Here is a 12694-nt window from a genome sequence, read left to right on the forward strand (position 1 = left end):
ATCCATGTCCTTTCCTTTAAAACTATCACGCACCGAGAAATGTTTCACCAACACCAACCCTCTGTTCTCTTCCTTTCTTCCTCACTCTTCTTCCATGGCTTCCAATAACCTCAAACATCGACTCACACCGCATCCAGACACCGCCGCCAATGACAAAGGGATGATCGGAGACAAACGCCAGAAACGAAAGGTGATGGCCAAACGCGGCCTAAAGTCACTCGCCATAGCTGTTACCCTCCCTTTCTCTCTCACCGTCTTATCAGCATGCATAGGCTCCTCCATCGCCGGTGATCATTCTCTCTCTACCAGAAGGCCCTTCTGGTTCCCACCCTCCTGGGCCCTGCACTTCACCTGCCCCTCCATAAGCTTCTTGATGGGTCTGGCCGCCTGGATGGTCTGGGCAGAAGGAGGTTTCCACCGAAACCCCATGGCTCTGTTGTTTTACTTTACTCAACTCCTTTTCGCGGTGCTCTGGGATCCCCTTGTGTTTGCTGCTGGGGCCACACGGCTCAGCCTGATGCTCTGTTTAGTGTTATTCGTGAGCCAGTACGGGTGCATGCGTGTGTTTCGCTCCGTCAATCCCATTGCTGCTGATTTGATAAAGCCTTGTCTGGCATGGGTTGCTTTTCTATCTATTGTAAATCTTAAGCTCCTTTTTGTCTGAACTCATATATGCATATGTATATACCTTACTACTATTATCAATGAAGATGAAGCCTTGAACAGTGTTACGTAGAATTGTTCTGTAAACAGTCTCCTGAATCGCCTACTGGACATGCGTGTTGTAAATAACATTTTCCTATCTTTTTTCTTTTTTTCAGGTTGGACGACGATTTGTGCTCTTTTATGTTGTTCGAATGTGATTGTTGTGTGCTAAATTTGTAAATTTGTCGTTTTGCTTTTTCAAAACTTAACGTTTCTCCAACTCAAGTTTCGAGGGATGTCTACATATACAAATTTCTTTACTTTCTATCCAAGACCAACCTACGCTATCATCTCTAACATTTAAGCTTAAAGATATTTTGCAAAATCAAGAAAAAAAATGATGGGATTTAGAACGTATACGCATGTATTTTGTCCCGTCTGTAACCTTATTCCAGAGGTAAAAACATATGTCTACAATTCTTACACACGTATACGAATTAGCTACTTCGCTGATAAGCAAGATGGCATGATTTGATCCATCAGATACTAAAATTGCTTTGTTCATAGTTCAGAGTACCATAAGCTGCGCCTACTGGAACATGATGAACGAATCCTTAAAATAAAAACTTATAAACAGATGAATATGATATTTGATCAAGGGCATTGAGGGAAGTAGATGGTTGTAAAGTGTTATTTCATATAAATAATAGTAACAAAGCAACTTTGGATCTAGTTTGGCCTAGAATTTCATTCATGTAACAATTGAACCTGATTTCTCACTTAGGTTACCTGCTGGCCTTGCCTTTGTCAAGGCACAAAGTTAATACTAATGATAATGCAAATCAAATGATAAAATGGAACTTTTCCAAGAAACTTGCACGCCTTCATTACCGAGTTCTTGGTTTTGTAGCAGATGCCTTGTCTCAAGAATATTTTAAAGATTTCTACCAAATTTCATTGAATGTCTACAATTGAGAGAACGAGAATGATATCTTATGAAACAGTTTCTAAAAAGAAGAAACATGACAGAATTTCGCATTCTCAGTCCCAGTCAGAGTTACAGCCCCTGTTAGGTACTTACGTCGCAAACAATTTTCATAATTAATGTCTGTTAGGTACTTAGGTCGCAAACAATTTTCATAATTAATGTTGTAAAAGCTAAAAAAATGAGTCAGAAAAAGCACATGATTATAACACATACAGATTAGATCATAATTAACACACAGGCAGAATGCAATATTCAGTAATGATGCAGAAAAAATATTATTTTTCCTACCTCTAAATCTGGAATTTGTCATAAATCACAAGTAACCTTGTAAATGTGTATGGGCGGTGAGTCCATTCACTATCCCAGATTTTGCGTAGTCCTTATTTGTTTGATCATTTCAGACTGACCATATTTACTGTAACAGTGGAGAATGAGACCACTAGTTGTACCACCAGATTCTCAGATATAACTCTACTATTAATTTACAAAGGATTTGTCTTCATTCTCCCTTTTTTTCAGAATTTCGTAGAAACTATGTTAACTTTCTTTTGCCACTAGACTGAAGAGTCTAGCTGCTGCACGCACAAAAAAATAAATTAGATGAAAATAACTTTTCTTTTAAATAAAGAGTCAACGTAAGTAAAAAAAGCGGCATCCATAAAATAGCATTTTAAAATATTGAGTTGCTTGAATTTTTACGTAGAATTTTCCACAAGAGAAAAATCTTATTTAATTTAAATAAACTTATTACAGACAATAAATTTATTTATAATATCTTAAAAATTACAACTTTAAAAACAAAAACGTAAACTAAATTTTGACATTTACATTTTAATTATCAAGATTAGTGGTGTCTCTATTTCTTTTAGGGTTAGTCGATGACGTCAATAAAAAAATTTCATATTAGAGTACGAATTAAGAGAGTAAATGAGTTTAAGTGAAGGAGTTTGGTGTATGCTTCTAAAAATATAAACTTTTGGCCATCGTTATTTGTCTTTGATCGAACTGGTTAATTAAGAATAACATTCGAGCTTTGAATGTTGATTGAGTTGTTGAACTTTATTTCCTGTAACAAATGGCTGATTTTAGTTTTATAAGATAATGATAAATTTACCTATTAAGTAGGGGTGGTGCATAGAAAATATCGGTCATACAGAAAGAGTATCGGATTTTTGCACTAACAAGCACCCTGATGACGAGTTTTCTGAGTATTTAACCTTACAAAAAGAGCGAAACTGACCTAGAAGATGATACATCAACTGTTTTAAATGTTTGGATGAAGCAACCCAAGTTCATCCTTGTCTTCAAGGGGATTGCTAGTCTCCTCCCGTATTCTCTTAACTTCTTTACTAGCCAAAGACTTATGCGTAAATCCATAAATCTGCAAAATCTGATTATCTCCAAAATTGAAGGCCCTATCCATCTGCTTCAAGCACCTTTCAACAGGGTAATCCCCAAACTTCCCACAAGGCTTGCACCCCACAAAATGAGTCACCAATGGCCACCTATGATCCCCGAGACCAGGATGGTAATTCTCAATCATTTCCTCGTACTTATCAACCAAAATCCCCCAATAACCATGCAAGTAATAATCGTTCTCAAGATAAACTTTATCACCCCATTTCTCCCTATCCTTAGCCAGCAGATAAACCATGGCAGATTGATCATCAGCTTCGAAAACAGGTCTATCCTTGAGCTCACGCGTCAGCACTTTCCCAGCCTCATCCCTAACCCTCCCTTTAGGCCCCATTGGAGCCCAAGCATCGAGAATATCCAAAGACCACTGACAATTTCTCAGCAGAAAACTCCCAGTGTTCAGCCCAATCCAATTCTTCTCATCATAAACCATTTCATCCCATCCATGCATCACCAAGTTATGGTCTTTATACCTCTCCCACGGCACCTCAAACGCCATGTCCGTGAACATGGCATCACTATCCATCCACCATATAAACTCCACCTCAGGGTGAGACAAAAGAAGCTTCCGAATCAAAGGAAGCTTGGTCCAGAACCCTGCCATCTCAGCGTCAAGGAGAGCCATGTTGTAAAACACCTCAATCCCATGCAAACGACAATAGTCAATTTTGTTCTTAATTGACTTCAACAAGTAATGATCCCCAACGGGATTCTCGCAGGGTTTCGGCGATGACCCAGTTACCAGAAGCACACGAGGCTTGTTGGGCAGAACGAAATTAGATAAATTGGGGTTATTGCGAAGCCAGCGAGATCGTTGCTCGTCCCAGGTCGATATTTTGGGGCCGAGACGATACGGCTCTTCCGGATTCAATTTCTCGCGGTTCACGTCTTCTGGTTCGTCGACCAATATGGTGTTGATGTCAAAGGCATTGTAGTCGGTGGTGGAATTGGAATCGTTGGACGTCGTGGATTGAAGCTCACCGAGGTGGCGGTAATTCTCAGGGAGCTTGCGGGAGTAGAAACGGTTGCGAATGTCGATGAAGTCCTGCTCCGGCGTGCCGAATTTTCCAGCACCGATGGTGCCGCGCAGGACAACGATGGTGAGGAGCAGGCAGAGGATGGTGACCTTGCAATGCCTGAGAGCTCTCTGGAATCTTCGCGCCCTTTGAGCTCCCAAACACTTTTCTAACATGTTAATGCAAAAAGATAAATTCAGAACGGAAAATGAATGCAAATTGAAATCCTGAAACAGATATGGACACACCAATTTCGGATCATCGTTACCGCAATTGTTGTGGTGAATCCAGAAACCCGTAACCTCAGGACAAGTCAATAATAAATAAATAAATAAACAAAGGAAGGAAGAAAATACAACCTTTAGTTAGATAAAGGCGGCATATTCTCTTTTTGAAGAACAATAATTATTTTTTAAAATCTAATGATTGAAAATATTTTCCATGTCCATTATTATTCAAATTAAAAAGTAACTATGGTAAAAATCAATATTTCTCAATATTAAATAACATTATAGAAAAAAAAGACGTGACTGTTTTTTCTTTGCTGAGGCAATTTCGTAAATTGGATTTCACAAGAGGCCTTAAATAAATCGAAACCTAAGACAACAATACTTTATTAGTTTTTTTAAGGACGATGATTATAGATAAAATTAAAATTTAACTTGCCTACGAGTGTGACGCAATAAAACTTTTAATTATCGAATAAAATTATAAAATTGTGTAATAATTATTTTTTTTATAAATTTTTGTTACGGTGGATCTAATCGAGTAACTAAAACATTTCTTCGTGATGTGTGTTATTAATCATAACATAACCTAAATAAAAATTAAGACAATTAAAATTCATCTTTCTTTTTACAGCTGCATAACACCTTCACTGAATGGAGTTTTAACTAAAATAAAATTTAAACTTAATTAAAAATATTAAAAATTAAAGATGTTTCTATTGCATTTTTATCTATTTTTTTAATAATTTATCATTTTTATTGATATATATATATATATATATATATTTATTTATTTGTATTATAAAATATACTGTTATTGTGAAAAGTCAAAATTCGAATTTGTTATCATCCTCCTATTAATTATAGCAAATAATCTTGAATATTGTCTGGATTTATTTTTGTTTTAAACACGAAAAACAATGATACACCATGAAAGATATTTTTTATTTATATTAACTCTTCGAGTGAAATAACCACGATGGTGAAGAAGAACAATGGTATCTTCAAGATGAAGCAAAAGAAATGCCTGTGTGCTACATTTATTTATTTATTGCTCAAGCTATTATTCTCGAATCTAAAACAATACTATACTATTAATTTACAAAAGGATTTGTCTTTATTTTCCCTTTCTTTTAGAATTCCGTAGAAACTACGTTAACTTTTTTTTTTTCCACGATACACATAAAAAATAATTTAGATGAAAATAACCTTTTTTTTTAAAAAAAAACAAAGGAGAGTCAACGTAAATAAAAAGACGGCGTCCATAAAATAGAATTTTAGAAAATTTACTTGCTTGAATTTTTACACAAAATTTTCCACAAGAGGAAATCTTATTTAATTTCAATAAACTTATTACAGACAATATTAACTTTTGGTTATTGTTATTATTATTTTTTTAATATCGGTATAGTTTATTTTTGTAATACTTTAAAAAAAATAGGAATAAACAGAAAAGAGCAAAAATGTATTTAAGTCTAAAATAAAAGGAAAAGTTAAAAGAAAATATCTGGAACTGATTGGGAAAGATATTAAAGTGAATTCTTGAAAGAATGTGTATAAAAAAGGTAAATAATTTGACAGAATAATTACCCAAAATATGAACTGATAAATTTGTATAGGAAGCATTGACTGAAAAGACGTGGAAGTATGAAAGGATGAAAATTGGCATGTGGCACAAAACTGGAACTTTCGCGTATGGTAATCGCGTTCCCACGTTTGTTCCACTGCACACCAAAATTGAATCGAATCGAATCCAATTGCTGGGGTTGTAACTGTAATTTCATCGCGCGTATATGACAGATGAGGTTTATTAGAGTTTGGTTACAGTTGGGATTTTATTTTATCAGATCCAAGCACATTGAATGGGAATAGAAAGCAGCGAATGATTGAATAAAGGAGAAGAAGCAAGTGCATCAATATAATATTATCACCATCGTTATTGAAACAAAAAACGGAATACTAAAGTGGGGTGTATAGCGTCAGGAAAAGTTTGGGAGCATAACAGACATCTCGCCTCCCAAAAGAAGCATCTTGTGAAAAAATATGGATTTGATGTGTCATTGTTCCAGTTTTCTTCTTTCGCCGGAGAACCCCAACGCCGCGTGTTCTCTTTCTCTGAACTACGCTCTCGTTATTCTCAATCAGAGTCTTCCGAGATTTGCTCCTCTGCTCTGGGACCACGGTATTCTCCCTGCACCCTTTCATCTGTTTTTTTTTTTTCCTTTCTTTATTATGATGATTGTTGATTCATGCATTGATGGGTGCAGCTCATGTGCGAGTGTGCGCCGATGGAGGTGCCAATAGGGTGTATGATGAAATGCCTCTTTTCTTCCCGCATCAACAACCTTCCCATGTTCGCTCCAGGTTCCTATTTTTTCATTTAAATTTTAAATTTTGATTTTTTTTTTCCTAAGGTTATGTTTCTCTCTTTAGCTTAGTTCCATTTGCGTGACTTTTTGCTTGTGGTTGTGGTGTTTCTCGCAATTGGGGTGCTGAATGAAAAGTTCTGACTTTCCTATCATCACTTTTGAGCTCTCTCATTCAGTGGTCCATGACAAGTTCACAAAAGGCTGGTTCTTGTAATGAAATGATGTTTTTTTTTTTCTTCTTTTACATGATGGGAATTTCTTAACGCTTGTGATTTCTGAGTTCGATGTCTTTCTTGAAAGTTTCAAGCTGATGTGATTTTCTTTACTTCTATTACGTATTTGTGGTGGGGCTGGGTTTCTTAAAGTTCTTAGTGGCTTTCAGTGAGACTGAGTGGATCGGAAAATGAGATAGCCACATAGGATTTTGTGAGTTCGTGCAGGCTACATCAATTAGATTCTGTTAATCCTTTTTTGCCTTTGTACTAAATAAATCAGTCCATGTTCCCATCATTATGATTGATCATGATGAATCTGCTCAAACAATGTTATGTCACTCTTACCTCTGGTCCTGGGTGACAGATAGTGCTTACCAGTGCCTTGTTTGTTTCTGCTTGTCTTGGAATTCCCGTGTATGGCATTTGATGTTATCTTATTAGAGATTAAAGATATTCTACCATGATATATTTCCTTATTTTTATTTTCACTTATACGTATCTGGCTGGAATTATCATGGGGTATTTGTGAGAAGTCATCCTTCTTCTGAGTGGTAGTCAACGATATCTTCCGCTTAATTGATCTAACTTTTCTTATAGCATGTTTCTTTGTACATTTGTGCATCTCGGATTGATGTCAATGGTGTAAGCTCTCCTAACGATCTTTATTTCCGTTTCTAGTCTATGCAGTATAATTGTTGGAGGACTTGGTTAGACTACAAACCGTGTCACATTTATTGTTTTGAGTACTATTGTCAGTGTTTTTGCTATTGTTAATTTCTGGTAGCATGTTTTGGCATCTTCAGTATATGTTTGCAGATTTCCTTTTGTCTAACTTGCTAGGTTTCTTTAAGGTACAAGCCTGATGCAATTAAAGGAGACATGGATTCAATACGGAAAGAAGTACTTGATTTCTATGCAAAACTGGTATTTCCCTCTTTACCTATGTAATATACATGGTTATGGTTTTTTGTGCAGTCAGTCATCAATTTCGTCCTACTTAGTCCCTAAAGTATTAAAAATATAATAAGTGGTCCCCAAAGTTGTGACATTTATCTTGTTGTTCAGTCTGGTAATGGAACTGTTTCGAAGTCCCTTAATTATAAGGCTGGACGGTTTTAAACGTTAATAAATAATCGTTACAATAATTCTTAGTCCCAAATTTACCATCTCAAATTCCAATCACAGAACGCAGACAATGTCTGGTATAGTGAGAGTAAAATTCGCATAAAAGTAGAGTTAAAAAATTATCATAATGACAATAGACTAGTTTGCTGAAGAATCAAAGTTACATGTTCACTTTACTTTCTACAATATTTCAGGGTCATCCCTTTGTCGTACACAGTTATTTTGTTTTTAATAGTCCGAATTGTGACCTTCGACAACTAAAATTTGCATTCTTAACAATTACTGGAATTAATTGCTTTTCAAGATATTTACTGATATGTATCTCTTGTTAAATAATTGATAATAGGAAAATAAAATAAAATAAAAAATCTTGTTTTCATGAGACAAAATATTACAAGTTTAGGACACGAATGTTATGTGTTGCTTCTAATTCTAAAGGATAAAACGGATGTTTTTTTTAAGAGGGATCAAATAGATACACGCCTGAAACAAAGGGACAAGTTCTACACATGTTTTAAACAGTCCAATCTAGCAGCATTTAAAGAACTTCAAAATAGTTTCATTAACAGCAGGACTAACTGGAGGATGTTAAAATGCTACTTCGAGGACCAAATTTTTTTCTTGCGACTAACCTTGCACTTGTGCAAGCAATAGAGAAAATGAATTCAAAAGGCAACTTTATTGTTCACACCGAAGTGCCATTTTTTATTCCTGTGTTACTGATATATTTACATCTTAAATCTTGTATAAATCATGGCAAGGGTCTTATGCTAGTTTTCTTCCTGCAGGGAACTGAGATAATTGATGAGTCGCATGATCAGGACACCACAGATTTACACAAATGTGTCACATACATACGTGACCTCACCCCAAAGATTGATGGATCAGAGGTGAGTTGAATACTTGGTTATGTTATTTATTTTCTGATTTTCTAATTTCAGCCTCACTGGGGATTGAACTCATGGACTAATATAATTTTGGAATAATTGAAATGAACAAGTCTTGTGCCATGTCTGCTCTAATTCCCTTTTGGCAGTAAGGAATTGTATCATGCTATGTGTATTTTGTTGTACTGCTGAAATCAACTCAACTTGGCGATCACTCTTTCACCTTTCATCTTAATGCAATGGCAGCAATGCATTCTAGTTGCTGGAGCACTTGGTGGGAGATTCGACCATGAGATTGGAAATATTAATGTTCTGTGTCGATTTCCCAACACACGGATTATCCTTCTATCTGATGATTGCCTCATTCATCTTCTTCCAAAGAATCGGTATCATAAAATCTTTATTCAATCTTCTGTTGAGGGTCCCCATTGTGGACTCATTCCAATTGGGGTGCCGTCTGGAAGCTCTACAACCACAGGACTCAAATGGGACCTCAGTAAGTAATGCTTTTAGTTCTTTAATAATAATGTTAGGTGATTACTGTAAATATGTTAGTCTGTAATGAAACTGTACTTCCTGAGTCCCTGCTTGAGTAGGATGGTAACATAGTGAATATGATGCTTTAATGGGATGGAGCTATCAATATTTCTTATAATAAAAATCTTAAACTTCCATTTCCTTTTTCAATCACCCAATTCTGATATTGTTTATAAATGTCATCTGATGATGAACTTTTTATTTTGTTTATCTCAGAGGAGACGGCAATGAGATTTGGAGGTTTAATAAGCACGTCGAATATTGTAAAAGGAGAAATAGTTACAGTACAGTCTGATTCAGATCTTCTTTGGACTATTTCTATCAAGAAGCTTTAGGTTTTATATGTTGCTTAGTGCAGTGATTTTTCAGATCATACGTATTAACATGGTCCTATTCTATTAAAGGTCACAGCTTCAGCTGACCTTTCTTTATGTTTCATTCTTTCAACTTACTGTGTGAATTACGGGAGGACATAAGGGAAATAGGGAATTATTCTTTAATGTAGGAACTTCTATTCCTAGTGACTATGCTTGGAAATTCAGTTTTCAAAGAGGTTACCTACATTCGTTGGTTCAGTTGTATGGTAACATTGTATGTTGATTTATTATCCGTAAATGAAACAGCAGAAAAAGATGGTAAATATTGATAGAGAAAAAAATACTGTTTATACTATTGCTTACGGTCTATTCAAATACTTAAACAGACTGTTAATTGGCACTCTGAACTGCTTAATAGAAGTTATTGTATGATTTGTGTTCATTACACGTCAATGGAGTTCTTAGGTTGCTTTTATTATTTTAAAAGTTAATAAAAGTTCAGTATGTATTTTTAGATGGATAATAATATTTAAATAATATATTTTTAATAATATTTGAATATCTTTTTATTGATTTAAAATTATTTCATAATTAATAATAATAATTATAAATATTACCGTAAATTAATCATAGAATAATATTTAGATGATGTTCAAATTCTAGATCATACAATGATTTATCATAACATAGATGGGAGATGAGTTTGAATTCAGTGTATGTGATTAGTAGATAATATTATGATAACAGTATTTTTATTAACAATCATGCTATTTGTTACGAAACATGAAACACAAGTAAATGTGGCAATTTTAAAAATAAATGTTAACTAAATATTTACTTTTGAAGAAAGACTAAACATTTTAATATATCAAAGAAAATACTGGTACTGTGATTTTGACAAAAGTGCAGTCCTAATAAATGTTTGCTAATTCTTAAATACTTTGAAAGATTTTAAAATGTATTTTAAGTTTCTTCACTAGAGTCCAATGTTGCTCAGTATTCTCAAAGTAACGAATAAAACTGTGAATTTCTATAAAGGTTTTTCATTGTTGTCCAATCAGTGATTAACAGAAAATTAATTTTTTTTAATTTTATAATAGTTATATATATATAGTAATTTTTAAATGGTTGATTACATAAAATATATTTAATGTGGTGATGTATTAAAATTAAACTCTTCCTTGTGTTTTCTTAAAATAAAAATTATTTATTTTAGTACATATTCAAAAATTGAAAAAATAATCTTTAGAAAAAGGTATACCATATGCTCAATATTGATACGCACAGGATTATTTTTCATCTTATTTTGCTTTAAAGAATAATAAGTAAATTAAGTATGTAAATTCGTATTACACATAATATTTTTTCAATCAAAATGAATTTATTTAATAACTTAAGTAATAAACTTAACAAAAAAAAATTTGATAGTATGATTCTGTACTCAAATATACTTTGATAAATCTTCCCCAATTTTGTTAGCTTGGTCAAATACAGTCTCCCTTTGGACAAAACGATTGAACACGTTTTGTAGAGAGTGTGTGTGTTCTTTCCTTTCTCTCTTGTATTCTCTTCCGCCCTCGTTTTTCTTAGAACGCACAGTTTTAATCATCCACCACACTTCTCATCAACGACATGGTAAGCACCTCAGTTTCTCCAACCCAGTTCTTTGAAAGCGCTAACTTTAACATTTTAAATTGGAAACAAAGCTCACTAGGATTGAACATCCCCCAACTCTTCGTATAATCTGAAGCTCTAGGGTAACCATTACTGTTATTTAACCTTACATTATACTGTATATGATTTGACCTTTTTACCCCCATTTTGTGTAAACTCCTTGCAGCTTCCTCTCTCCCTTCTCAAAACTGCCCAAGGCCACCCAATGGTAACTCACTTGTTCATTATATTTCGTTTTTTTTTTTGTACCAAGTGGTTCCTCATTATGATGATGATTATGTTTCGTTTGATTTCTATTGTTTTTATTATTATGATATGATGTTTATTATGATGATGTTGATGTTATGACTGTGTAACAGTTGGTAGAACTGAAAAATGGAGAGACTTATAACGGCCATTTGGTTAATTGCGATACATGGATGAACATCCATCTCCGAGAAGTCATTTGCACGTCTAAAGTAATGTTGTTTTTGTCGATCCCTTGTAATTTGACTTAGGTGGAAATGTTTGTTCATAGATTTTGATTGAAACTGGCAATGTAGGATGGAGATAGATTTTGGAGGATGCCTGAATGCTACATACGAGGCAACACAATCAAGTACCTTCGTGTTCCCGATGAGGTGTGTAGCAGAGATTTTCTTTATTATTATTCCAGCAAAAGCTAAAGAGATGCTTAAGCTAGAAACATTCAATGTATGTTATCCTCCTTTAGTGTTTATATTTATATTCAGTGTATGTTATCCTCCTTTAGTTATTATCCACCCTATTATTACGGGTAGTGGTTCTCATCAAGTAGATGAAACAAAAACTAGGGTTTCTTATTCTAAATGGGTCTCACTGGGTACTGAGACCCGAATATAACTTGAATATAGCGAACTAATCACCTTAAGACCGAGATTTGCTCTCCCAGACTGTCCAATTGTGAAAAAGAAACTTTTGGAAAATGGGTCGAGAAGAAAGTGAAGCTTTGACAATTGTGGAGTTGTTACCTTGTGTTACGGTGTAAATTTACTGGGACCGAAGTACTAACCTCGATGACGTGCTCTTCTGTGTTTCCGTCCGCTTTTCGTAATTTCTGACCGTACGTCTTCTCGTTGACTTCAGCCGTCCGATGGTCTCCTAGCTTTGACGGGGGGGGGAGGTACCTGAAAAGATACTCCGACGCTCAAGTTAGGCGTGTATTGAGAATTCTCTGTGTGAGAGAATTAATGAGAGGAGCGATATGCTGTATAAACTGTGATTGAGTGAATTCAGAGAACGTACCTTGTTTGGAATCCT

At 34.7% G+C, this 12694-nt stretch overlaps 4 protein-coding genes across 6 annotated transcripts in view; 3 read left to right on the forward strand and 1 right to left on the reverse strand.

Moving 5' to 3' along the window:
- The first annotated feature begins 4 nt into the window (after nucleotides 1–4).
- Nucleotides 5–972, forward strand: LOC106757493 (translocator protein homolog). The gene is made up of 2 exons (XM_014640165.2): nucleotides 5–637; nucleotides 822–972. The coding sequence occupies exons 1-2, from the start codon at nucleotides 5–7 to the stop codon at nucleotides 861–863; spliced, it is 675 nt and encodes a 224-aa protein (XP_014495651.2). The 3' UTR covers nucleotides 864–972.
- Nucleotides 973–2673: 1701 nt separating this feature from the next.
- On the reverse strand, nucleotides 2674–4384 carry LOC106757447 (xyloglucan 6-xylosyltransferase 2). Its single transcript, XM_022779325.1, has one exon. The coding sequence runs from the start codon at nucleotides 4239–4241 to the stop codon at nucleotides 2898–2900; it is 1344 nt and encodes a 447-aa protein (XP_022635046.1). The 5' UTR covers nucleotides 4242–4384; the 3' UTR covers nucleotides 2674–2897.
- Nucleotides 4385–5931: 1547 nt separating this feature from the next.
- Nucleotides 5932–10029, forward strand: LOC106756800 (thiamine pyrophosphokinase 2). The gene is made up of 6 exons (XM_014639390.2): nucleotides 5932–6474; nucleotides 6560–6656; nucleotides 7728–7800; nucleotides 8790–8891; nucleotides 9135–9384; nucleotides 9642–10029. Exons 1-6 carry the CDS (start codon nucleotides 6336–6338, stop codon nucleotides 9758–9760), a joined length of 780 nt encoding a protein of 259 aa, XP_014494876.1. The 5' UTR covers nucleotides 5932–6335; the 3' UTR covers nucleotides 9761–10029.
- Nucleotides 10030–11211: 1182 nt separating this feature from the next.
- Nucleotides 11212–12694, forward strand: part of LOC106757211 (probable U6 snRNA-associated Sm-like protein LSm4) — an 8580-nt gene continuing 7097 nt past the window's right edge. For 2 of the 3 annotated variants that reach the window (XM_022779327.1, XM_022779326.1), the window contains exons 1-4: nucleotides 11212–11377; nucleotides 11583–11624; nucleotides 11776–11874; nucleotides 11959–12036. In XM_022779327.1, coding sequence (XP_022635048.1) covers nucleotides 11375–11377; nucleotides 11583–11624; nucleotides 11776–11874; nucleotides 11959–12036 — 222 coding nt within the window. In that variant the 5' untranslated portion in view covers nucleotides 11212–11374. The other variant, XM_022779328.1, reaches the window with a different exon arrangement.

This window comes from Vigna radiata, chromosome 3, assembly GCF_000741045.1.
Source record: "Vigna radiata var. radiata cultivar VC1973A chromosome 3, Vradiata_ver6, whole genome shotgun sequence".
Taxonomy (NCBI): domain Eukaryota; kingdom Viridiplantae; phylum Streptophyta; class Magnoliopsida; order Fabales; family Fabaceae; genus Vigna; species Vigna radiata.